The 27676-nt window shown below is 40.5% G+C and overlaps 2 protein-coding genes across 3 annotated transcripts; one reads left to right on the top strand and one right to left on the bottom strand.

Annotated features, from left to right (window-relative positions):
• The first annotated feature begins 7093 nt into the window (after positions 1 to 7093).
• LOC110878132 (transcription factor GTE6) lies at positions 7094 to 11243 on the top strand. Of its 2 annotated transcripts, none has more exons than XM_022126400.2 (8): positions 7094 to 7409; positions 8715 to 8938; positions 9157 to 9229; positions 9432 to 9656; positions 9729 to 9827; positions 10396 to 10454; positions 10571 to 10721; positions 10817 to 11243. In XM_022126400.2, the coding sequence occupies exons 1-8, from the start codon at positions 7302 to 7304 to the stop codon at positions 11009 to 11011; spliced, it is 1134 nt and encodes a 377-aa protein (XP_021982092.1). In that variant the 5' UTR covers positions 7094 to 7301; the 3' UTR covers positions 11012 to 11243. The 2 variants fall into 2 exon arrangements, with proteins under 2 accessions (XP_021982092.1, XP_021982086.1); XM_022126394.2 differs by having other exon boundaries at positions 10559 to 10721.
• Positions 11244 to 12614: 1371 nt separating this feature from the next.
• On the bottom strand, positions 12615 to 13505 carry LOC110878149. Its single transcript, XM_022126409.2, has one exon. It carries the CDS (start codon positions 13095 to 13097, stop codon positions 12723 to 12725), a length of 375 nt encoding a protein of 124 aa, XP_021982101.1. The 5' UTR covers positions 13098 to 13505; the 3' UTR covers positions 12615 to 12722.
• Between the last annotated feature and the right edge of the window lie 14171 nt (positions 13506 to 27676).

Raw genomic sequence — 27676 nt, 5'->3', positions numbered from 1 at the left:
AAACATCAAATATCATCTAACCCAAAACGTTTATTTGAAATTCAATTTGGTTGTCTTTAGGGTTTCATTCAATGTAATGGACAAAAATCTTTAAGGGAGGACTTTGTCCATTTCATTGAGTAAAAATCTTATTAACTTTAACCTCAACTTCCATCCAATTTATAACGCCAAAACATACAAAAACATTATTGAGGTTTGTTGTCAATAAAGTTTAGCTGTATGGGGTGGACAACATTGTCAGTTATCTCTCTTAACCGAGGATTCACAATGTTCTCCATCTTATATAGCAAACATTATTGATTTTAGCATGATCAAATTTTGAGGTTTAAGCTGCTTTTATTTAGTGACGTTCTTTTTATCGGTAAAACGCCAAAATCAAAAAATCAAACATCGTTCATTGGAAAATTCAAGATTGTTGGCTGAAGGGTGTAAACTCAATAACATTTTGCTGCATGAGATGGACAAATCTTCAAGAAAAAGATGTTGATGTCAGACTTTGTGCTTCCAACGACGACAAAAAAAAACTACTTGAAAAAAAAAACAAAATGAATCATACGAAAGTCGAAACAACCAGTTAAGATGATTCAAAAAAGAAGAAAGAGACTGGTGACAGTGAAGATTTGGAAGATCAATTGTTTATATATTTTTTTTAATTTTCTTTTTCAGTTGATTGTTATATAATAAAAACGTCATATATAATAAAAACGCCAGACAACCAAATGCTTGTTAAAACGCTATCATGCCGTAAAACGCCCCAAAAACTCCCAAACTATAATAAAATTAGTTTGGAAAAGTATTATAAAAAACCCTAAAAATAAAAAAATAAAAAATAAAAACCAAACTTGAAAATGTAACTAGAAACAGTAACTACAAAACAGTAAAAATGAAGAGACGCAAAATTTATTATATTAGAATCTAAAACGCCAAACTTGAAAGACGGGACGTGTTACAGACTTCAGAAACAATAATTACAAACAGTAACTGAAACGACGAATAGTTTATTATAATAATGCACCGCCTAACCTACGCCGCCAAAAGAAATCCTATAAAATAATAACTCTCAGCACCTTCCATTTAATCAAACCAAAAAAACAAACGCCAAATACTACTAAATACCACTCACTGTAAAACGCCAAAAAATTAAAAAAAATAAAAAATGGCTAATATGCTTTCTTGGATATTCAGTAGTGTTCTTCGTGAAGTTTCAATGAATGGATTGTTAGCTGAGGGGAGTAAATCAGAAAGATTTTGCTGCATGAGATGGACAAATCTTCAAGAAAAAGATAGTGATGACAATCGAATGTCATTTTGTATTCTTTGTTCTTGAATAAGGCTTGGATGAGGAGAAGAGATCAATGACACTGAAGAGTGGGATGATTATAAAGATGAAGATCAAGATGAAGAAAAACGAAAAACCCACCCACACGTCATAGATCTATCTCCCCAAACATCCACAAGAGGCCACTTCAAAGACGAGTAGGCAAAATAATCAAATCGATGGGTTTGTTAAGTTTTACATAAAACGCCAAATATTTGGTGACAGTTCTTGTATTATTAAAGAAGAGAGAGACTGATGACAGTGAAGATTGTGAAGAGAGATCCGATTAGGATTTTTAATTTATTTTATTCGCTTCTATTTAATCCCTTGTGGTTGAAATATAATTTTACAATTGTAAAATGGCAAGATACCACAAACGCCAAAATGTATATAAAAACGCCTTGAAAAAACTCCATTCAGATAGATTTCCTGACCCCCTGGGGTTCCAATGGCATAGGATTTGAAAACGCCATAAACGCCAAAATGTTAATACAATGAAACCAGTAAACGCCATTAATTATTGAATTTGGTTAATGCCAAAAATGTTAAACCCCAAAAATAAAACAATATTGTGAAAAGCGGAACTGGAAAAGGAGAAGATAAAAGGACAAAAAAACACCTCCGCCCTTCTCTATGTCGCGTGACACGTGTTGGACCAGGATGCGTTCTCACCATTCTCACACTTTTGAGCGTTTTCTCTTGATCCTGTTTCTATATATATATTGTGTGTGTGAGAGAGAGAAAGAGAGAAGCTGCGTTTTCTCTATTCGTTAAAGTTTGAAATTCTAGACATGCACATGTATGAACAACACAAACAAACAACACCTCCAAGCAAGACTAACTTCACTCTTTGACAAACTAGGCCATTGCCTAGGACCCAAACACATGAGGTATCCAATTCTAACAAAAACCTTTTGTTTATACATGCTTCTAGCATGGATTTTTGGGTAAACAAAAAATAAATAATATAATACATTCACTTACATAATACTATAATACTCATCTAATTAAATTATAAGGAAATCTAATTATCTAATACTATAATACTCATGTAATTAAATTATAAGAAAATCTAATTATCTAAGAAAGGTGCGTCGACATAAAGGAGAAAAAGTATCGTAATTGATTAGGAAAAAATCAAGATGTTGGTTCTCTTCACAAATAAATATACCGATAAACTGAATTTACTCGGTAAATAAACTTAAGAGTAAATTGTCAAAATCGTCCTTGAGGTTTGGGGACTTTGGGCCTATTAATATGCAATTCTAACAAAAACTTTTGTTTATATGCTTCTAACATGGACTTTTGGGTAAACAAAAATAAATACGACCTCAGTTACATAATACTATACTACTCATGAAATTAAATTATAAGGAAATCTAATTATCTAAGGAAGGTGTGTCGACATAAAAGAGAAAAACTATCATAACTGATTAGAAAAAAATCAAGTTGTTGGTTCTTTTCACAAGTAAACATACCGATAAATTGAATTCACCCAGTAAATAAACTTAAGAGTATATTGCCAAAATTGTGCCTGAGGTTTGGACCTATTTGCCAGTTTCATCCAAAATGACTTTTTTGTTCCATACTATCATTCACTTTTGGCATTTTTGTCATTTTCATCCAAATGTCTAACCTAGTTAAAATGTGTCGCTTAATGGGGGGGGGGGGGGTTCTGAAATTTCACATTCTAAATTTTACCTAACAATTTATACAAACCTTATCCCATTTCTCCCTTATTCTTCCCCACACAAAACCCTAGCCTCTTCCACTTCATATTCTAGAGAGAGGGGCACACTTAGAGAAACTGGGAGAGACGATGTTTGTAGAGATGGTCAGCCAAGGCTGCACAACGGGTGGTGGGGCTCATTCGGTGGTAGAAAGGAGGCGGGTGGTGGTATGCGGCTGGGGTGTAGGTGGTGAGGACGTGTAGTGGTGGTTGTGATGGTGACTCGCGACGGTGCAAGGTGCAGTAGCAGCAGCGGCAGCGTTGGTTATTCACCTCGACAGGAGGCGTCGAGCTCAGGTCAGACCCTTGTGTGTCCAGAAGAAAGTAGCGAGTGAGGTGACGACGTGTAGTTGTGATGGTGACTCACGACGGCGGCTGTGTAGGTGGTACACATGGTGGTGATTGGGTGGTGGTGGGGTATGCCATGGTGGTGTGAGGGTGACGTGGTGGTGAGGGTTCCGTGGTGGTGGTGATGGAGTGGTGACTGAGTAATGGTGGTAATGGGGGCGATGACTAAATGGTGGTGGTGATGGTGGTGGGGTGGTGGTGATGTGGTGATTGTGTGTGTGCATTAACAAGTTTACCAAGTTTTAGGTGTTGTTTGTTTTTTCATAGGTAAAATTTATGCAGTCTACTGACCACATCTGCAAACATCTGTAGTAGAAGAGGTGGACGAAACCTCTATAGTCTTCAAGAAGAATTTTTTGTTTTTAACTTATGTAGGCTGCTGAAATAAACTGAACATCTAGAGATTATAATAACCATTTTATCACAATGAACATCTAAATTCTAATAAGCATTTTTTGAAAACAAACACCAAAAATTCACATAACAAACACCAAAAATTCACATAATCATAACAAACATAGAACTAAAATCATAAAACAAACAACAAATAATCATAAAACTAACCTGATCTTCGGCTGTGGGGGAAAAGGATGACGGCGGAGGTGGGGGAAGAGGACGACAGCGGTGGTGGGGGAAGAGGACGATGGCGATGGTGGTGGTGGTGGAAGAGAACGACGGCTGTAGGGGGAGGAGAACAATGGTTGTAGTGGCTAGGAGCAGGAGAGAGGTGGGGAACGATGGCAGTGAAGAAAGCGACGACGGTGGCGGCTGGGAGGAGGAGAGTGGTGGAGGAGAGGGGTGGATGAGAGGTGTAAGGGTTTTGATGGAGGAGATGAGAGATGGGTGGAGGAAACGTCTGTGTTTTGTGGTATTAGAGCAAGAAGAGGAGAGAAAAAAGGTTAGAATAGGCTATCCCACATCTGCACCAAAAAGAGGACGCACAGAGCTTTTTTAATGAAATATTTTCGAGAAAACAAACACTCTGCAGACTCAAATGTCTACGCGTGATCTGCGTGGAGCAGACGTAAGAAGACAAGAAGAGCTTTTTAGAAAAAAAAGAGTTAAATGCTTGGTTGGTCCCTGTGGTTTGCAAAAATTTCATACTTATTCCTAAGGGTTTACAAATTACACGCGTGGTCCCAAAAGTTGTCAAAAATGAACTCGGTTGGTCCCTTGACCTAACTTATGTTAAATTTCTCAGTAAACTATGTGTGAAATGACTATATTACCCTTGAACAATTAAAACCCTAAAACTAAGAATTAAACACAGCCTGCATCATCTTCATCACCATCATCATCATCATCTTCATCACCAACCCACCCCCAGTCTCACCCTAACCATCATCATCCGACAGGTCTAGGACCTGTCACCGCCACCCCTCTTTCTCCCTCTCATCTCTCTCGTCTCGATTCCTCTCTCTCTCTCATTTCTGAACTGCGAGTGCGGGTTTTGTTGGTGTTACATGGAAAAAGAATGATTATGTATGTGTGGCCGGAAAAACGGGAGAGAAAAGGGAGGAGGAGGTGGTCGTGGTGGATTGGTTGATTCGCCGGAGAAACCGGACGGCCGACAGGTCGCCAGAGAAATGTAAGGTATTAATTTATAAAAATTTCTTTTTTGCAACAAGTAGAACCCAGCGATGGAACTTTTCCAAAATGACAATGAGAAAGAGAAGCATTATGAGGAGGTTCTTCATTCAGTGACCGTTATAGATGATGTGGAAGGTGAGATGGAAGAAGAAGTGACGGAATACGAGCTAATCGGGTCGGATCTTGGATCTGCCCCAAGGCATTCAATGCTCTTGCCGTTGACCCGACTCACTTGACCAGGTGGATGATTGGAGAACACAGGCTCAACAAGGTCTAAGCCTTGAAATCATCATCTTCTTTCTGTCTTGTACAGTGTTGAATGAATTTGTGTTGACTTGTCATTTTGTATGTATTTTTTTAAAGAAGTGAAGATGTTGCAGGTTGTGGTGGGTTTTATTCATTCGGTAATGATGATGGTGATGAAGATGATGCAGGTTGTGGTGGGTTTTTTAATTTTTTAATTCTTAGATTTAGATTTTTAATTGTTCAAGGGTAATATAGTCATTTCACACATAGTTAACTGAGAAATTTAAGAGAAGTTAGGTCAAGCGACCGACCGAGTTCATTTTTGACAACTTTTGGAACAACGCGTGTAATTAGTAAACCACTAGGACCAAGTATGAAATTTTTGCAAACCACAGGGACCAACCAAGCATTTAACTCAAAAAAAAAACATACATCACCTTAATGGTTTGTACGTTAGCTAAAAGACAAAAACGATTCTCATCTTAATAGAAAAAACAAACACCGTTAGAGGTTTGGATGAAAATGGCAAAAAATGCAAAAGCGTAGGGCAGAATGGCACTAAAAGTCGTTTTGGATGAAACTGACAAACATGCTCAAACCTCATGAACAATTTTGGAAATTTACTCTAAACTTAATATAAACATATTTATACACCAAAAAGAAAAATAAAACATCCAATTATATTGAACTCCAACTATAAACTTTTTAGTTTATCGTTGTTGATCCCAAGCCCTAAACAGATGGTTATTTAACATTTTAACAATGCCATATGCAAAACATGTCCATTTTTTTCTTTTTGATGGGAGAAAATCAATGTGTTGGTTCTCTTCACAAGCAAATATACCGATTATAAACTAAACTGGCGATTTCACTAAGAAAATAAACTTAATATTAACATATTTATACACCAAAAAGAAAATATACAGCTATATTTAACTCCAACTATAATCATTTTAGTTTATCGTTGTCAATCCCAGGTCCTAAAAGCAGAAGGTTATTAAACATTTTAACAATGTCACGTGCAAAACGGGCCTATTTTTCTTTTCGCCTATGGGCTCTAAGATAATGGAGCTGCCCCTGTATCCAAATACTTGGATTCTACATATTTTCATCTATTCGTCTGCTTCATAGTGTTGTAATTTCTTAAAAACTTTACTGCTTAGTAAGAAATAAAGTACTTTATACGAAATGTGATAATTTTAGTCTTCTGAAGATAAATTCGTCCTGTTAGTCTAGGTGTCAAAAACGAGGGTGTTTTTTTTTAAATAATATCGGTGGATCGAACCACACCACTAAAGATGAGCATTCGATACTGGTACCAGTATCCACTTTTTTCGTTTTTCGATACCGAACAGAAGGTTGGTTATTAAACATTTTAACAATGTCACGTGCAAAACGGGCCTATTTTTCTTTTCGCCTATGGGCTCTAAGATAATGGAGCTGCCCCTGTATCCAAATACTTGGATTCTACATATTTTCATCTATTCGTCTGCTTCATAGTGTTGTAATTTCTTAAAAACTATACTGCTCAGTAAGAAATAAAGTTCTTTATACGAAATGTGATAATTTTAGTCTTCTGAAGATAAATTGGTCCTGTTAGTCCAGGTGTCAAAAACGAGGGTGTTTTTTTTTAAATAATATCGGTGGATCGAACCACACCACTAAAGATGAGCATTCGATACTGGTACCAGTATCCACTTTTTTCGTTTTTCGATACCGAACAGGTACCATGGTCATCTCTACGCACCACATCTCTTAAATTTGAACAATACCCAGCATATTCCAACAATACAAACAAATGCAAGGGTCAATCTAGCCATTTCATCAAACACAGCATTTAATACTTTTCTAAAATTCAAAACAAAAAAAAATCACTGTATTTCTCTCTCTCCCTCACATGCTTCCAAACCCTCACTCTCTCTCTAAACTTTCTCTCTCTAGAATCACCACCAGCATCAACGGCAACACACCGACTGCGTACTCACCGGACCTCCGTCTGCCGGAAAATCAACCGATCCACTCTTCTCCTTACAACCGCCTCCATACAACCGATCGAAACTCAAAACTTCAATGGAAACACTGGACGCACCTGTTCCAGAGGTTCGAAGCGAATCAGAACCAGCGCTTGTGGAGGAATTAGGTCAAAATGCTGATGAAATCGTCGTGAAAGTTGATGAGGTACGGTTTTTGTTGCTAAAATTGATAGAACAAGTGCTTCTGGTTGTTTAATTTTAGGAGTTTTTGTTGCGGTGAGGTTTTTAATGGTAGGTGATGACGTATGGTTGATTGATGTCGATTGGTTGCTGTTTTGATTGTTGTGATCGATGATGTTAATAGTTTGTTGTGTAAAATATGTAACGGCTTTGTTTGTTTCCTGATGTACATACGTGTGTTTTGTAATAAATAGATAGGTGAATTGTGGAATTGATGCAGAATTTGTGGATTATATGATGTCATCTGGCCATGCATAGTGACATACAGTAGAAATTGTTAAGCTAGAATGTTGGAATTTTTGTTTTAGTGAATTGTCTTTTGTGAAACCCTAAATTTAGGGATATGAATGTGTGAATTAATTGCTTTATTTGCTAGGTCATTTTTCTGTCTTTTAATGTGAGTTATTGTGATCATTGTCAAGATAAGATATTACTTTGGGGCTTTAGGGCTTTTATGCTAGAGGATTGAACTAGATAAAGACTAGATGTGCTTTTATAGAGGTTAATTTTGATCCGGAAGATTATATGGAAATGGTTAGCTTAGTTAGTATCTTCAGCAGGGGCTGTATATGGTAGGTTCTGTTTGACGGGCGGGGCTTATTGCGATACGGAAATAAACGCCTAATAACTCCGTAATGACAACTGAAATCGTACGTTGAGGAAGCCTTGCCTTGCCACTTTAATTTAAAGAAAGAGCCACGATACTGCGCTAGAAACTTGCTGTGAATTGGAGATTGAGCATTAATAGACGGTGGAGTGTATCTTATATTTAAAATTTCCATGATTAAAGGGACGGCTAGATCATCATATGTAACAATGTATAGCATGCCAATTATCTGTATAGAATTTGGCGATAGCAAGAGGATTAATCTTGCATCTTATGTAAGAGTTCATTGGGAAAAATCTACTTATAATCAGCTATTTTGAGTTAAACTCTTGATTCTAAATGCTGGCGGTGAATTGGAGCTCTAGCATTAGCTTGTTCATTGCAGTCATTATAATTCTTTCATATTTTATGATTACCATTAAGGTCATGTTTTCTACTATAGGTGTTACTTTCCCTTCTTTTAATGATTACTTTACACGTGAATTATCTATTGATGTTCAACTGGGCAGAGGTCAACTAAAGTGACCTTTTTATAGGGTTTTGCTAACAATATCCCTTACTGCAATGCAATTTTAGTTGCAATATCTCTTTTGCAAATCATCTTGCCTCACATAGTTTCATTGCTATGCAATTTTAATTTTACATGATATAATCAATATACAGCTTGAGAAAAGATTGAATGAAGTTGAGCAGTTCTACTCAAAGACAAATAAAAAGCAGTCCAACGCTTCTAAAGGTAGTTCAGCTGGGAAAGATAATGATAAAGATAAACAATTACCTAGCTTTAAAAGGCGACAGCTGGATGCATCACGCAGAGAAGCAGCTGCTGCAAAGAGAATGCAAGATCTTATGCGCCAACTTTCTGCAATACTACGTCAGCACATCATATATCCTTTGCATCTTGCCAAACATTTCTTGAAATTATGAATCGGTTTTTATTTTTCTTTTATAAAAGCAGTCAAATGATGCAAGTAAAAGCATTCTATGGTAGTTATAGACTGATTCTCTGTGTATTAAATTTTGATTTATGATAAAACTCAAAAATATCTCTTTATTACGTTATTTGTTGCCATATATGAACTTCCTTTACTATCATCGATGTTACGGGGCACAAATGGGCTGGACCATTCATGCAACCTGTGGACGTTGTAGGGCTTGGATTGCATGATTATTATGAGGTAATTCTCTAAATTATTAAGTTGTCATTAATATTAATGAACTGAGTTTGCAAATATTTTGCATTTTTTTAAATAATAAACAAAAAAGGTATGCTATAAAGGTGCATGCACGTATCTACTATATAAATTATATAACAGTTTATATATTTTTTATGGTATGTGACATTGCTCGCTTTTTGTCGGTATACAATTATCAATGTAGATAATTGAAAAGCCAATGGACTTCAGTACAATCAAGAACAAAATGGAAGCAAAAGATGGCAGTGGGTATAAAAACGTTCGAGAAATATGTGCAGATGTGAGATTAATTTTTAAAAACGCCATGAAGTATAACGATGAGAGAAACGATGTTCATGTCATGGCCAAGACTTTGTTAGCAAAATTTGAGGAGAAATGGCTGCTGCTTTTGCCAAAAGTTGACGAAGAGGTAAATTATAACCGAACGATGTGATCGTTTTTTTGTTTGATAACATTCAAAACTATAAACTTATACTTGTAGGAAGAAAGAAGAAAAAAAGAGGAAGCAGAGGCTCAACTAGATATTCAGCTTGCTCAGGAGGTTTCTCACGCTAAAATGGCTAAAGAATTGAATACCGAAGTATGTTAAAACTTACGAGCTTATTACCAAATTGTTTTTATAATAATTTTATTAAGTTTTAGAGTAAAATGCCATTTTCGTCCCTGAGGTTTGGCCAGTTTTACGACATTCTTCCAAAGGTTTGTTTTCCGCATCTGGATCCAAAAGGTTTGAATTCTCGCCATTTTCATCCGGCTCATTAAGTCCGTCCATTTTTCTCCATTAAGTCAGGGGTATTTCCATCTTTTTGCTAACTTAAAGGGCAATTTGGTCTTTTTCACTTTATGTAAAAAGACCGAATACCCTTGAAAAAGACCGAATTACCCTTTAAGTTAACAAAAAAGACGGAAATACCCTAACTTAACGGAGAAAAATGGATGGAGTTAAAGAACCGGATGAAAATGGCAAGAATTCAAACCTTTTGAATCCAGATGCGGAAAAACAAACCTTTGGATGAAAGTCGCAAAGCTAGCCAAACTTCAGGGACGAAAATGGCATTTTACTCTAAATTTTTTAAGTCATATTTAGTGCTCCAGCTTCCTTCTTTTTTGGCTATTTTTTCGAAGATAATGATTTTATTCCTTTTCAGCTTGACGTGATTGGCAAACGTCTTGAGAAAATGAGAGAAACGGTGCTTCGAAATTGCAGGTGTGTTCCCTTGTCTTATAGGAGACCCGCTTTAAAGTTGCTCAAAATGCATCTTCAAGCATAAGACCTGAACATTTTTGTTAAAAAAATAATAATAGTTTTAGAGTGCGTTTCAGGAAAATGTCTACAGAAGAGAAGAAAGCGCTGATGACAGTTCTGACACAGTTATCTCCCGATGATCTGAACAAGGCGCTATTAATTGTTGCCGAGAATAACCCCAGCTTTCAAGCAACTGGTCAGGAGGTTGACCTTGATATCGATGCACAGGTTATAATCAAATACCCTAAGGCCTTAACGCATCTAACATCAAATACCCTAAAGGCCTAAACACATCCAACATTTTTTTCTCATGTAACATGCAGAGTGAGTCGACGTTGTGGAAGTTAAAGTTCTTTGTGAAAGACCTACTTCAGAGTCAAGGAAAGAGTCCGACAAGCATCGGTGGTAACACCACTACCACCACCGTCAACCACAACAATAATCAAAATAAGCGGAAACGAGAGACCAATGATGCACCCGCAAAGCCTTCCCAGAAAAAGAATAAAAAGCCTTCTTAACGCTTTTGTTTCTTGGTTAAATCTGTGATTATGTTAATAATACATCTCTGTTGACATCATAATCAAGGTTAGCTCAGCTGAATCCGTACCAATTTGTTTGTTTAAGTAACATCTAGTGGAAACTTCTCGGTATTGGAGTCGTTTGTTCCAATGGATATTTTTGACTATGCTTAGGTTGGATATGCCAGTTTTAATCGTTTATACAATCGGTCAGGATTTTCCGGGTTTTTTTATCGTGTATACAATTGGTTGGAATTTTTAAAATTGTAACTTGGTTTTTCGAAATGATACTAATAATTGTGTTTGTTCAGTGTTGACTGTACTCCGTGAGTCTGTTTGGTTAACCTGGTGTTCTTTATCAAACAAAAACTTAAATGTTAACTAAAGTGTATTGTTTTACCATAATCAAAATTATAAAGTGGCTGTGGCTCGGACAATATATCCAACAGGAATATGAATTAGAGAGGTGTGAGAACTAAGGGATAAAAAGACAAGACTAAGATCATCCACAATGCAAAAGTTAGGAATATATGTTCACCCTTTATCCTCCACGCCCGACCTTGCAAAAACGCTCACAAACGAATGCCTCCTATCCCCCCCCCCCTTCCACCTCTCACACACATTCTCTTCATTCTCCTCGCCACTGACCATTTCTCTCCCTGTCAGAATCTACAAGCTCTAGCCATGCACTCATGAAGTGGCCATGCAAGGAAGAAAAGTGAAACATGGCCAGTTCACATCGACTCGTTGTCATGGTGGTGGTAGTAGTGGGTTAGTTCTATTGAGTCATTAGTTATGGACTTAGTAGTTAGTATTGAGCATAAATATGAATCCGATTGTGCGGTCTCCACCCTTTTTCTTCCACCTAAACATTTACGGACTTGCAAACATACGCATTGTGGAATGTGGATGCTCAGAGAGAGTGTATGAGGGAGAGAGACATATTTTTTAGCTTGCAAACATCCTTTTTTCTTCCACCAGTCCTCTTGATAAAATGTTAAGATTAAATCTGAATATATATTTTTTAAAACATCAAATCCATAACATAGACATACTACCACCAACTATATAGTTTTACTCAAAGGTAAATTAAGAAACACCATCAATCGCAAATCCAATTGACAAACACAATCAATCAAGCCAAAGCACGTGAAACATGCCGTGAACCTGATCGATACAAAACAAGAAAGTTCATCAAGCCACACGAAACATTTATGCAGTAAAACCAATAAAACTTGCACAAACTCCAATACAAATTTTGCCATATTTTTTAAAATTATAATTATTATTTATTAACATACAAAACAAAATACCAAACTCTAATTCTAACCTTAAAAAAATTATCTTGGGAACGATCTCTAGATCAAGTGGTCGAAAGTTTGTATTTCTCTTGAGAGATATCATTATGTTTACGGGCGGGTGGGTTACTGGGTTTTCCCCAGAATTGATGGACTCGGGTTGCTTTTGGGATACTCCGTTTGGTCCATTGAATGCCCCGAGAGGACTCGGGATTGATTCTGTTGGCAAGTTAAAAAAAAAAAAAAAATTATCTTGTTATCTAGAGTTACGTTATTTAGACACAAACAAGCACAACAACGAAAAGTACAAAACTTGAACCACATAACATCTCATATCATATCATGATCAAATCACTGAAAGAAATCAATCAAGTACAACACTAATGAAACCAGAACAACAATTTCAATCACAACTACATCTGAATCCAGCGAGCAAGCTGTGCAGGATTCACAACACCCGGTATATGAACTCCACCATCATTCCTCATCATCAACAAGCTCGTTATCTCTTTATACCTCTCATTCTCCACCACCGCCCCTTTCTCCGCCCTATCACCCTCCAATTTGTGCCCTAACACCGTCCCCTTCGTCCGGAACTCATGCGCCATGTAACCTGCTAACAGCTTGTTCGATGACGACGTCATCTCCATTCCTTTACTTTTCACCGTCGTGGATGCAGCAACCGCCACACGCGGCGACGCCGGCGGAAGCGGTGGATGAACTCTCCGGTGAGGTGAGTCTCTATTATTCTCCTTGTGGTTTAATATTCCGTACAGTCGTTCGTTCATCTTCTCGAAATTTGTGAAAATATAGAAGAGGGGTAAAGTTGTAATTAAGTGTAAGTTTAGGGGTGATTTGTGAATGCGGAAAAAACGAGAGAAAGTAGGTCTGGGTTAAAAACTTAAAATGAAATGAATGATTTTAGGGTTTGAATTTTTGATAAGAAATTATAGATCCGATAACAGGCGGTGGTTTTGTAAGGAGGTGAGAGTGGTGGACGTCGGAGAGATGCGGCGACGTATGGTGGTTTGGGGCGGTGGGAGGACGGAGAGCGGTGGGGGAGAAAGCAAGGAGGATATGTATGTATGTATTTGGGGGTTGGGTTTTTATATTATATATAGAGGGGAGGGGGGAATTGGGGTGTATATATACGTTGATGGGTTAAAAAAGGTGTTAGTGTTGGGTGAAATTACGAAGGGTGCCATTTTAGAGGAGCGGTTTTTGTTTGATTTTGAGTGGCATTTTGTAGTTGATTGCGGATAAGCTGGGTAAGGTGTTTAGTGAAGCACCATAAACAATTTTGTAAAGGAATAAAGGAAAACAATGCAGAAGAACATGTTCACGTAATCTCCATCGTCGATGTTTATTTTTAATAATCGAATTATTTGTTATAGTAAGAGTAAACTGTCATTTTGGTCCCAGTGGTTTGGTCACTTTTAACACTTTAGTTCAAAACTCAAACTTTTTACATCTGGGTCCCTGTGGTTTCAGTTTTATTGCCATTTTGGTCCAAAAATGAAACCAGGTCATATTTGTCTTATAAAATCCTGCAATTTTGTCATATTCCTCAGGGGCAAATCATGTCATAGTTGTCGTATAAAATATGGTATTTGTTTATAAAAAAAAGAAATAATCATTTTGCACCTGCGGAAAATGACATAATAGCATGATTTTATAAGACAAATATGACCTCATTTCATTTTTGGACCAAAATGGGAATAAAACTGAAACCACAGGGACCCAGATGCAAAAAGTTTGAGTTTTGGACTAAAGTGGCAAAAGTGACCAAACCACAGGGACCAAAATGGCAGTTTACTCTTATAGTAAACTAAGTATTTCAGTTTTATATTATCGGTTTATTGGATTTTAATAATCCCAAGTGTCACTGGTTGGCCGATAATAATCCCAACTTCAAGAATTGCCTACAACAGTCCCAACTTGTAAGATTTTGGCCACCAATGATCCTTGTCTAACTGGGTTAGTTAAATGTGACATGACATGACATGACATGTGACGTGGCAGGTGACGTGTTTAAAAACTAAAATGGGATGCTTATGTGGATGCTGATGTGTTTAAAGACTACAACACATATACACTCACCCCTATTTATAAACACCCATAACTACTGTTGCCGTGTTCTTCGAACCACAAGACCACAGCCGCCACTGCCGTATCGACACTCCAGCTGACGTCACCTCGCCGGAGCCGAGCCACGACACCATCTCAATCACGACACCGACCACCATCACTGACAACCACCACCACTTCCTCCGCTGTCGTCATGACCAACTCGAACCACACAACCACTACAGCCGCTGAACTCCGGGCACCGCTGTATGCGGTTGTCGACGATGACCGTTGACCAGACCTCCATCTCTACTCTCTTTCTCTCCGATAACTCTATCTCTCTCTCTCTTCCGGCTGCTTTCATTTCATCTTCGGGCAAGGTGGGTGTGAGTAGGAACGAGACAGGGGGAAGGGTTTTTGTGGGCGCTCGCTGGAAGAAGAAGGGGCGCCGGATTCCACGGCTTCGGTCGCTGGAAACAGTGACCGAGAGGGAAGGAGGGGAAGGTGTGCGGCTCGTTTGTTAATTGTGCTTATCAATGTCTGGTCAGCGTAGGGTTTTTAAACAGTGACACATATGATACACGTCAGCATCCACATTTTAGTTTTTAAACACGTCACCTGCCACATCACATTTAACTAACCTAGTTAGACAAGGATCATTGGTGACCAAAATCTTACAAGTTGGAACTGTTGTAGGCAATTTTTGAAGTTGGGATTATTATTGGTCAACTAGTGAAACTTGAGATTATTAAAATCCAATAACCCTGTATTATCTAAGTAATTTAAAAATAGAAGAAATTATATGATTTGAAACTTGAAAAATGAAATTTAAAAGTTGAAACTTAAAATTCAAATAATAAAATGTTAGATTAATTAAACAATGCAAAAAATTAAATACTACATGAACTATAAATAATAAAATTTTAAACATGTTCTAAATAACTTTATCTTAATTTAGCACACATTTCTGTAAATTTGAAAGTTTGGCTGGACAATGTCGACGACGCACTTTGGATTGGGGCTTCTTGTCTTGGGCCTCTTCAGTTGGGCTTTTCAGCAGGCCCAAAGTTTGTTATTATATTTCTTCTAAGAGAGAACGAAAGAAAAGGCGGAAAGAAGGTTGTCATGTCTCTTGAAAAAGACATTAAATGCATGCAACTAGTGAAAGACAGGATCGCCGGAAGAGGTACGATGAAGGAGCAGCTTTCATTTAATGCTCAAGGCATCACGCCGGTGAGAATTAGACACGTGTCCGAGTCTTCCAAAGGTATCAGAATACCGTTAGATGACATCAGAGACTTCATCACAGCGATAAGCCACATCCGCTATATAAGGCAAGCTCAAGATCACTCAAGACAAACATTCAATTCCAGTTACATTCAATACACACACACACACACCACATTAACACCGGACATTCTCCGGATCGCATTGAAGGCTTTCAGCCTAGAATTCACACCAAGGATATTTCGGCGACTGTAACTCGTCGGAATAAACTCCATCTTCTCCGACAAGTTTTCTTATTCTCACGCCGGAGCTTGATCACAAATCCCTCCCCCCCCCCCTCCGGGCTCCTCCGTGTTGAGGCTAACGGTGTTTTGTTTTGTAGGTTGACAAGAGAAATCCATCATAACGTTGACGAGCCTCGTTCACCTTAAATGGGAGTTCAGGGACTCGACATTAGCGCCATCCGTAGGACCACTGTCCACAGAGTAATCCCACTATGAACCTACACGTTGTGAAGGATCTTTTCTTTCAAAAACAGCATGACTACTCCTCCACCTCCTAACTCCCATGTTACAAAGGTGGTTCAAACCACCGACGAGTTGGTAACCATCGAAGACATCACCAACGAGTTCGAAGCCGTTGACGGGTCTGGATCGTCGGTAAAAAAAGTGTTATCACGCTAGACTTTGTGTCTAAACACAAAGACGAACTACGGAAGCAGTTGGAAGATTTGGAAAAGCGGGAAAAGCTCGAAAGTCTCCGGTCCAGGCTCATCTTTGACACACCGCCATATGAAGACAACACTGTCCCTCACTAGGGAAATGCCAACCCGGACACGTTAGCAGCCTTTATTTCCGTCTTTAAGCAGATGACACCCGAGGAGAGAGCTGCACTGGAAAAAAGGAAGGGAGTCAGCGAGGGGGATGGTAAAAACAGGAGTAACCAAGATGATAGTGTGTTAGATAAACCTTACCTACCCAAGACCTAGCAGAGGTCTCGAAGTTTACTAAAAGGATTGCAGAGGCCCCTCAACTCCCCAAACTTTAGCCTCCGATTAACCTGGATGGATATGACGGAACTAAAGATCCGGAGGATCATCTTCATGCCTTCAGAGGTGCTGGGCAGGTAGGGAGATGGTCCATGCCGACCTGGTACCATATGTTCGTACAAACACTGACCGAGGGAGCACGTCTCTGGTTTGATAGTCTCCCTGCAGGGAGCATTGACAGTTATGAGGACCTGAGTGAGAAGTTCCTCAGGAACTTTAACCAGCAAAGGAAGTTGATAAAAAATCCCAACGAAATTATGCACATCCGTCAGAAGGATAACAAACGGGTAGACCAATACATGGAAAGATTCATCAAAGAAAGCATGAACATCAAAGGGGTCCTGGAGGTGATGAATGTAAGCAGCTTTATTAACGGGTTGAAACACACCCAGTTATGCGAAAAGCTGGGAGAGGAGTTCTCCGAGACCTTCGACGGGCTCATGGACAAAGTCAGGGCCTTCGTCAGGGGAAAAGATACCAGCAGCAGGGTTAAGGAACTAGACACCGCTCATCGGAGAGTTAATCCAGCACCCAGGTCTCAGGAAAAAGGTAATCTCTACCCTAAAAGACCTTCTTATGATAAAATGCAACATGACAGGTCAAGGCCCACTTATTCTCCCACACAAACCCTAGCACCTTCTCCCCCACCCCTTCCTCATCCCAGTCGCCACCTCCACATCGCCACCACCTCCACAGCACCGCCACCTCCACCACCTCCACATCACCGTCCACCCCGCCACCTCCACAGCGTCGTCGTCACCGCCCCCACTCTCCACAGCCACCGTCACCTCCACTCCTCTCCTCAACCGGCGCCGTCGACCACCCTTTCTCCCTCAACAGAACTCGTCGACCACCCCTTCCTCCCTCAACAACAAGCAACAACAATTCTTACCCCTTCCTAAGGTATGTGTTGTGTTAATTTTCAGTTTTTTGGGTGTTAAATTTCAGAAATTTGGTGGTTTGTTGCTGAATTTTGGTGTTACTTTTGAGTTTTTTGGTCTTAAATTTCATAAATTTGTTGGTTGTTTGCTGATTTTTGGTGTTAAATTTCATAAATTTGTTGGTAGTTTGCTGAATTTTTGTGTTTGTTATTAGAATTTTTTATTGTTATTCATGCCTATTATGTTGTTTTTGATTGTTATTCATGCTTACAGAAGTTAAAAAAACAAACAGTCTTCTTCTTGCAGACTGTAGAAGTTTGGTCCACCTCTTCAGCTACAGATGTCTGCAGACATTTTACCCTTGAAAAAACAAACAAAATCAACTTACTTTGGACGTTAAACATGATGGTGTCTTTAACCATAGCTATCCTTTCTCACATGACTCGATAACACATCCTCGAGTTGAGCCAACCTAGATATTATATTGATCCCATAAATGAGAAAACATGTATAGTGTTGATGCAACAAACACGAGACCAAAGATAGTAGCTGAGTTGGTTAGGCAAAAAGGTTGAAGGGTTTAACCTTGCCTAACGCAGGTCGCGGGGTCCCCCCACGTTTGCAAGACGTGGAAGGAGGTTTACTAGTTTGTAGTTATCGTTTGCTGAAGATTCTTTCTCTGAGATGTTCTCAGATCCAGAAGTGAGAGCAAACGGAATGTGTGTGGTGGATGTGAAAAGGAGTGACTTGTACGTAAGCAAGTCCTCCACACGAATGACCAGAGATTAGAGAATCTGAGCTGATCAGGGGATGTCTTCTGGAGTAAATGAAGTGTCATTTTATAAGGGAAGACATCTCCCAAGGTGGCATGTATTAGACTAGTAATCCTGCTTGCAGTGGAGGGTTTCCCCTTTTGGGGTTGAAGGCTTTTGACCCCTGGGTAATAGCGTGTATTGTACAGACCTGCTTTGCTTTTGCGGCCGAGGGTTGGTGAAGCGAGTTCCGGATGTGACTGACCACTGTTTCCTCCTCGCTTTTCCCATCTTACAGCTTTTTAACCATTGAACCGTTTAACCATTTAAGCATTTGCATATTTAGTCACTTTATTTAGTCTTGGGCTACCCCCGTCATCAGCCCCCCAAGTCAGAGGTTTTTTGGGTAGTATGCTCAAAGACTTCTGACTTTTATGCATGTGTTTTATCACTTGAAGGTTTCAAGGGTTCGTTGCTTGATGGCTTGAAAGGCTGAAAGCAGTTAATATTTGAATTTGAATTTTAAATGACTGACAGTTGATTTGATTGATGTGTAGCAGTTGATAGGGTGGCGGTTTTGCAGAAGTTATTATTTACATTTTTGCCCCTATATTAACTTGTTTATGTTTTTCTTAATTGCCGTTTCATTTTTCCATCCAAGTATTTTCTGCAAGTCTTCCCCTTTTCTTTGAAGGTTAGTGTTGTTTTCTTTTGCTTTACTTGTTCATAGTTTCTTTGCAAATATGGGTGCCCTTAAGGATTTAGCAAGATCCTTTTCCCGGTTAACCCAAGAGGAAGTAGAGTTGTTTTGTAAGGAATATGGCATTGGGATTGAGTTTACACCTACTGCTCCTGCGTGTGATGCTTCGATTGATAAATGCCCAACTGGTTTCATCGCCCTTTATTGTCGTCACTTTGAGTTTTCAAACCTTCGCTATCCGTTTTCTCTGTTTGTTTTGAATTTGTTAGAGTATTACCGGGTTTCTTTTGGTCAGATTCATCCGAAGGGCATGGCTAGGGTTTTACATTTCGAGGTTTTGTGCCGTGCCCTCGGATATGATCCTTCCTTATTGTTATTCCGTCGTTTTTTCCGATTGGCCAAGAATGGCGATTGGTTTACTTTTGAAGCATCTAAGGTTGATTCTGGCCTTATTTCATCTATGGTTACCACACTTGGAACTTGGAAGAATCGTTTTTTCTGGGTTTCAGACACTATTGTTCCGTTTAAAACTGTGTGGCGTCACCCGGATGCTGTTCTCAATGAACCGGAACCCCTTGAATCTGATTTAAATGATGCTTTTCTGAAATCTATTCGTAAATGCCCTGCGAGGGTTTGTCCCTTTCCTGAGCATTTGCTGGTTTTATTAGGGTTAGTAAGTTGTGGGAAAAAGCTGACCGGGATCTGGTTCTGATGAGAGATGGCACGGGTATGCATTTTTGTTTTCCTCTTTCTTTTATCTTTCTAATTTTTGTCTCATGTTCTGTCTGTTTGTTGCTTGCAGTTATGTCTGCCTTGGATTTCATCAAAAGTGATGACACTTCGGATGTGGTTTTTGGGGATGTTCCTGTTGTTCCTGATGAAAATGTTGTGGTTAAAGGTACTGAACAAAGGTTTGAAGGTGGTGGGTATGTTAGTGTGTCGAATGTTAAAGGTTTCTCTAAGCCTCTTGCTCCCAAGACTTCGACCCGGCGATCTACTCGTCGTTTGAAAGCTGCTCCTCAATCCACCTCTACTGATCCGGTGGAGTTGAGTGATGATGTTGAAGAGTCTGAGGACCAAGGTGTTGAGGCGGGTTCTGAAAGGGAGAGGAAGTTAGTTGTTCATGGCAAAAAGGATTCAACCAGAAAGGTTGCTGCTACACCTGTTCAAGGCTCTTCGAGTATGGACGTTGAAGGGTTGGATCCCGATGCAGTTTATGTGCCAAGCTGGTCGGTAAAGGTTGATGATAGCTTTAAAGATGCTGCTGTTTGTGAAGAGGCCTTAAGTCATATTGCTCCTCCTTCGGTTCACAAGACTATCTCCGAGATGGATGATGATGTGATGCTGTCCCGGATGATTCTTAGTACTTGCAACCTTGCAGCTATGCTTCCTCAGGGGGTTGCTCGTTTTCGCCAAAGGATGCGAGAGTATGAAGACTTTTCCAAGAAGAAAGATAAGATGAAGTCTTCGATGGCGTCAATGAGAAAGGAGATAAGCAGCTTTGCTGAGAAGGAGGAAGCTTGGTCGAAGAAGGTTGAAGGTTTGTCCAAGCAGCATGAGATTGAAATGACTGATTTTAAGAAGAGCTTCGAGGCTGATCGGTTGAAGCTGAAGGCGGACAGGGAGGCTTTGTCTGTTGCCCAGAAAGCCTTTGATGCAGAGAAAAAGAGTTTGAAGGCTTCGGTATCTCGTGCAACTAGTGATAACCAGTGGTTGATTGAGCAGGGCTTTCAACAGGTTGTCACTTACCTGCTTCATTCTACTGAGTTTAATTCTGCCCTTAGTGATGTGTATACAAAGTTGCTAAACTTGGGAAAACACCAAGGTCTCGTTGCTGGTTACAAACTGCATGAAGCTGGGCATGCTCTGGAAAAGTCTCCCTTATTTCGCCCAGATGCTCCTGATGTGTTCAAGAGCTCAGTTGAACAAATGGAGAGGCTAACCTATCCTTATGTTCATCAGGTTTCCTCTTGCTTTGGTAAGCCTTTGTCTGTTTTACAGGATTTGAAACCTGAGGGTCTGAACGAAAAGGTGTGCACTGAAGTTTTGGGCTCCCTTTCAAAGAAGAGGTCTTATTCCGGAGATAGTGATGATACTCTCTCGAGTCTGCCTGATGTTTCAAAGGATGTTGGTTTAGAGGCCTCCGCGGTTGGTGGTGATGATGGTGCTAAGGCCAAGACGTCTAAGAAAGCCAAGAAGTCCAAAGCTGAAGGTTCCAAGCTTACTGCCATCTGATGATTATTCGTAGCTTTCTTAGCAAAACACTTTATGGTCTGTAATATTATTTTGAACAATATTAGGTTTCCAGGAACCCTTAAGGTTCCTGTTGGTGGTGTGTTGGGCCTGTATGGCCGTCTGGACAGTAGTTTACCTTGCAAGTTACTAGAACTTGCTTTAACTGTTATCTGAAAGTCTTTTATGACTTTCTTTGCTATGATATGATGGTTATTATGTTACTTGTGTTATGTTTTTATGCTTGCTTTGCTTAGTTTGTTCGGTAGGCTCTTAACCCTTCAAGCCTTTTGGTTAGCTGTTTTTGGGTTGAAGCCTTCAACGTTTCAAGCTTATTATGTGGGTGGTTTGAAGCCTTGATAGCTTCTGGTTTGGTTTGTATGTTTTATTGGGGGATTTGCTTATCTTTCCTTTGGCAATTGTCATTCTTTTTTAGCCCTGTCTTTGTTGAGTTTACTTTGTCTTTATGTTTTTTACACTTGAAAGGGTTTAGTGCTGCAGACACTTAGCCTTGGTGTTTTTGAACAAGAAGACGTAGTATCTATCCTCTTCATTATTTCTTTGTGATTTACTCGATTTCGTAAGCCTACTTGTTGGTTATATTTCTAAGGCTTAAGGAACGATTGGTGTAGGTTGTTCAGACCTGTCTATGAGACATTATTGTTTTAGCTTAATAAGTCTCATGGAGTTGTGTTGATTTAGGAACTCACCCCTTATATAGGTTCATTCAACCCTTGAACCTATTGAGCGATATGGCCCGGGAGCTCATCCCCTTACATGGCTCTTGCCATGGAGTTTTTTGCTAGGTTCTCAACCTGATATTAGGATAGAAAGACAAGTTTGATAAAACAACTTCATTCATTCAAGCAGTACTTGCTTTTTACAAAAGGTTTTCATTTTGATACAAACCAAACTTTTCTGTCTAAACATAGAATTTTCTCAGGGTTTTTCCGTTCCAATGTCTTGGAAGCCTTTTGCCTTCTGAGTCTGCTAGCTTGTAGGATCCGCCCTTGTGTGCTTCGAGGATGGTGTATGGACCTTCCCATTTTGGGCCCAGCTTCCCTTGATTTTCCTTTTTGCTAGCTTCATTGTTTCTGAGGACTAGGTCCCCTGGTTTGAATCGTTCATTCTTAACCTTCTTGTTGTAGTAGGCTTCCATCTTCTGTTTGTATTTGGCTTCTTGTATTGCGGCTTGATCTTGGGCTTCCTCTAGGAGTTGTAAATTCAACATGGTCTCTTGTTGGTTTGTTTCGGGATCCATGTTGACAATTCGTTGGGTTACAACTCCTATTTTAGCAGGGATTACAGCCTCGGATCCAAATATCAAGCTGTAAGGCGTTTTCTTGTGGCTTGTTTTTTCGGTTGTTCTAATTGCCCATAGAACACTAGGCAATTCCTCGAGCCAATTGCTTTCATATCTTCCTAATCTCGTCTTGATGCCTTCCACTATGCTTCGGTTGGCCCTTTCAACCTGGTCGTTTGATTGCGGGTAAGCCACTGAGCTAAAGATCTGGTTGATCCTGTACTCTTTGCACCAAAGGCTGAAAGGTTTTTCAGCAAATTGCTTTCCATTGTCAGTGACAATCACTCCCGGTAGCCCATAGCGGCAGATGATGTTTTCCCAAACGAAGTCTATGACCTGCTTTCCTGTGATCTTTGCAAGGGGTTTAACCTCGGGCCATTTGCTGAAGTAGTCAATTGCTACTAACAAAAATTTTACTCCTCCTTTGCTTGGAGGGAAAGGCCCAACAATGTCCATTCCCCACTTATGGAATGGCCATGCCGATGTTATTGGAACAAGATCATGTTTGGGACTTCTTGGGATTAGGGCATGGATTTGACAAGCATCACATTTCTTCAATTGCTCAATGGTGTCACGATGCATCGAGGGCCAGAAATATCCAAGGTTCATGAGCTTTGCAACCACCGACCTAGCTCCAAAATGAGCTCCGCATACTCCTTCGTGTATTTCCTTGATCAAATACTTGCTTTGTTCAGGACCAACACATCTTAGCAAGGGGGCAAGGTAACCCCTTTTGTAGAGGGTTTATCCTTGTAACACATATTGTCTTGCTTTGATTTTAACCCTTTCGGCTTCTATTTGATCGTTGGGTAGTTCACCATTTTGAAGGAATTTTTTGATGGGAGTCATCCAGTTTGGATCTTCCTCAGTGACTACATCTTAGACTTCCAATTCATCAATCGATGGAGCCTTCAACACTTCAACCAACACCTTTTTAGTGAGGTGGGCAAAGGTGAGGGACGCTAATTTACTTAAGGCATCGGCCTTTTTGTTTTGGGACCTTGGAATTTGCTTGATGCTGCATGTTTGGAAGGTGTTCATCAATTCCTTGGATTTATCTTTATATCTTCTCATGTTGGGTTCTTTAGCAATGTAGCTGTCATTGACTTGGCTTGAGACTAGCAATGAATCTGTGAACACTTCAAGCTTCTGAACTTTCATTTCTTTGGCCAGTCTTAAACCGGCAATCAGTGCCTCGTATTCAGCCTCATTATTGGTGGTCTGAAAATTAAAACGGAGGGCATATGTGAATTCTAACCCTTCAGGGTTGATTAGAACTAAACCAGCTCCTGACCCTTCAACGCTTGAAGCCCCATCAGTAAATAATTTCCAGGCCTCAGGGTTGGAGGGTTCAGTGGTTGTGGTGTTTACTTCGTCAATTGTTTGGTTTGGGACTTCCACAAGGAAGTCGGCCAGAACTTGAGCTTTAATGGCTTTTCGTGGGATATAGGTGATGTTGTGCTCACCCAGTTCCACTGCCCATTTTGCTAGCCTTCCTGAGTTTTCAGGTTTTTCAAGCACATTCTTGACAGGTTGGTCAGTGACCACTTGTATAGGATGTGCTTGGAAGTACCTCCTAAGCCTTCTAGCTGTTTGAACTAGAGCTAGGGCAAGTTTTTCGAGGGGAGGATATTTAGTTTCAGCTAATTTTAGAGTTTTGCTGAAAAAATAAACGGGTACCTGGGCCTTGTCTCGCTCAATGGTGAGGACTGCACTGATGGCTTCGTCAGCGATTGAAAGGTACACCGATATTACCTCCCCGGTTTCTGGTGCTGCAATATCTGGTAGGGAAGCTAAATGTTGCTTCATTTGATTGAAAGCTTCTTCAGCTTCATCAGTCCATCTGAAATCCTTCTTGTCTGAGCAGTTCTTGAGCGTTTTGTAGAAGGGCAGAGATCTTTCGGCCAATTTTGAGGTAAAACGCTTCAAGGCTGCAAGCTTCCCATTTAAGCTTTCAACCTCCTTCTTGGTTCTGGGTGGTTTAGCTTCGAGGACGGCTTTCACCTTGTTAGTGTTGGCTTTGATGCTTTGCTTTCCAACAATGTGACCCAAGAATTTTCCCTCCTCGAATCCAAATGAGCATTTTTCCGGATTAAGCTTCATGTTAACCTTTCTGAGGTTCTTGAAAGTTTCTTGAATATCGTCAAGCATTTGATGTTCCGTCTTGCTTTTAATCACCAAGTCGTCAACGTACGCCTCCATGTTTTTGCCAATTTGGCTTTCGAAGGCCTTGTCGACGAGCCGTTGATAGGTAGCTCCTGCATTTTTGAGGCCAAAAGGCATCTTTTGATAACAGAAGATCCCTTTGTCCGTGTGAAAGGCTGTTTTTTCCTCATCCTCTTTCTTCATGAGGATTTGGTGATAGCCTTTGTATGCATCAAGAAAGCATTTGAACGAGTATCCTGTGAGGGAATCGACCTTGAGATCAATTTCCGGTAGTGGGTAACAATCTTTAGGACAAGCTTTGTTAAGATCTTTAAAATCTATGCACATTCTCCAAGAGTTGTCAGGTTTCTTGACCATAACCGGGTTTGCAACCCATGATTGGTACTTGACTTCTCGGAGAATGCCGGCCGACACAAGCTTTTCAACCTCTTGGCAGGCTGCCAGGCTTCTCTCGGGTGCCAGGCTTCTTTTCTTTTGGACCACCGGCTTGACATCCGGTGGTATTCTTAACTCGTGCTCGGCAATGTTCCGAGGGATCCCGGTCATATCTTCTGGACACCAAGCGAATACATCACTGTAATGTGTTAGCAGCTTTTCAAGGTATGAAAGGGTCTCCTGAGAAAGGTTTGGGTTGACTCTTATCCGTTGCTCAGGGTATTTAGGGTTTATGACCAACCTTTGCCTGTCTTCTTCGCTGTTTGAGCTTTCACCCTCAATCATGTAAGCTTCCTGCGAGGGTTGAAGGGTTGCTATGCCCCTTTCGGTAGGAAATTTAACCGTGCCATGGCCAACAGACACTGCCATGTAAAATGCACAGTGTCCGGGTCTCCCGATGATCACGTCATAGCTTGAGGGGATGTTGATAACCAAAAAGGTTAATGATTGGGTTCTTTCTTTTAATCCTTCGCTGAAACGAACATCAAGGGTGAGCTGCCCCAAAGGCTTGAGGGGTATGTCAGCGATACCTTTTATAGAGGTTCCAGAAGGTTGAAGCCTTGAACGTTCTTCATTGCTTAAACGGTTGAAGAACTTTTCGAACATGATTTCAGTGGCTGCCCCAGTATCTATGTATGCCTTACATGTTTGCAGTGTTCCCACGGTGGCTTCTACCACGAGAGGACTGGGAAGTGGGTCCTTCTTCATAGGGGGGAAGCAGACACACTGAAGCTCCCAGGCTTCCAACCGCTGCCTCTTATGAGGAACCTTTTCATCAGAGTATACCATATTGACTTCTTTTCCCTTGCATTCAGCCATCTTGTCTCGAACTCCTTTTACTAAATGAGCGAGTTCTCCTAACTTAACAGCCTCTTCAATTCTCTTTTTTAGTTGGAAGCAATCATTGGTGTGGTGACCCTTTTCTTCATGAAACTCACAGAACTGCGTGGAGTTCTCATTTTTTCTGCTTTTGGGGAGAGGCCTGGGAGGTCTAAAGTTTTGTTTGACTTCTTCCGTTGCCAGGATTTCTTGAGGGGTTTTTGTGAGGGGAGTGAAACTTATGCCTTTTTCTCTGCTTGAAGGGTTCCGACCTTCAGACCTTCGAGGGTCTGAACCCTTTGGCCGCCTGTCATAGGAGTTGAAGTTTCCCCTCTTTCTAGCTGGGCTATTGCTTCGCCAGCCGGATCCTCTTTTCCTTTGTTCCTTGATGTCTACAGCTTCCTCTCCCCGAATGTGAGCTTCGGCCCTTTCAAGAGCTTCTTCCAAGGTTTTGGGCAGAGACTTGTTGAAATCTCGTGTGAGGTATTTAGAGGTTATGGCATTCATAAAGCTAGCCACTCTCATTTTCTCTTCTGCCCCTACATAGGTCAGACCTTCCTTTTTGTATCGTTCAATGAATGCTCGAAGACTTTCATCATCACGTTGTTTTATCTGGAAGATCACCGTCGCGTCTTTGACATATCGCCTTTGTTGGGAGAAGTTTGCCAGAAAACCCCTGCTGAGGTCATCAAAGCTTCGAATGCTTTGAGCAGGTAGGTCGTTGAACCAGATTCTGGCGGATCCAACAAGAGTTTGCATGAACATTAGGCAACATTCAGCGTTTGACCATTTTTCTATTCGGGCTGCACCAGTGAAGATCTGGAGATGGTCCTCAGGATCTTCAGTCCCATCATACGTTCTGATGTGGGACGGCATCTTGATCTTTGATTGGAAATCATAATCGGCTATCTGCCTTGAGAAGCATGAAAGGTTACTTGGCTTATAGGGTTTAGCCAAGTCCTCTTCAGTCCTTGTATCTATATTGTAACTATTGCCGTGATTCCCCTGAGTGGCTAACACTTGATTAATGCAGTGTTGCCACGGGAAGTTGGCCATCATCTGGGTCATTATATTGGGTACGAGGTTGAAGCCTTGAAGGCTTCCTGGACCAACCGAGCAGTTTATTCCGAGAGGAGTGCTCATAACAGCACTTCGTGCTAAAGGGAGCACGGACAGAGCTTGCTCCCATGAGGTTGTTACAGAAGCTGGATAGCTTGTTACTGGGGATTGTAGGAGCTGGTCAAGTGTTAGCTCGTGTCCCAAAGGAGCACCACTAGTAATCGGTTGGGAAGAGAGGATAGGATGCACCGTAGGATTTGTCATAGTGGACAGATAAGGGTGAGGGTTTGGAGGGTTGCTAGGACCAGCCTCACTTCTTGTGGTAAAAGGAGGTAGGGGTGGTCCGGGAGACAGCGTTGGTTCAGGTTCGTCATAGTCTAAACGAATCCTTATACCCTTTTCCCTTTCTTTACTCACATGCTGGTTAAGAAGTGACCTTAACTCAAGGAAATTATTTGCGACCCCCTCGGGGGTAAGTTCAACACGTGCTGGGGTGTCAGATACACCGACATTGGGAGATGGAACCCCAGATTTGGACGGAGTTGGTGTGTTGAAGGTAAGGAACTCGGGTGTGCTCCCCGGAGTCGAGAAAGATGTTGGTATAGCCACATGAGCTTGGCCACTACCCGGGGTGGAAGTGTTTGGAATGTGATTTACTTCTCCCGGAGATCCACTTTC

Source organism: Helianthus annuus, chromosome 1 (assembly GCF_002127325.2).
Source record: "Helianthus annuus cultivar XRQ/B chromosome 1, HanXRQr2.0-SUNRISE, whole genome shotgun sequence".
NCBI classification, from domain to species: domain Eukaryota; kingdom Viridiplantae; phylum Streptophyta; class Magnoliopsida; order Asterales; family Asteraceae; genus Helianthus; species Helianthus annuus.
This window is presented reverse-complemented; position numbering and strand designations above follow the sequence as displayed.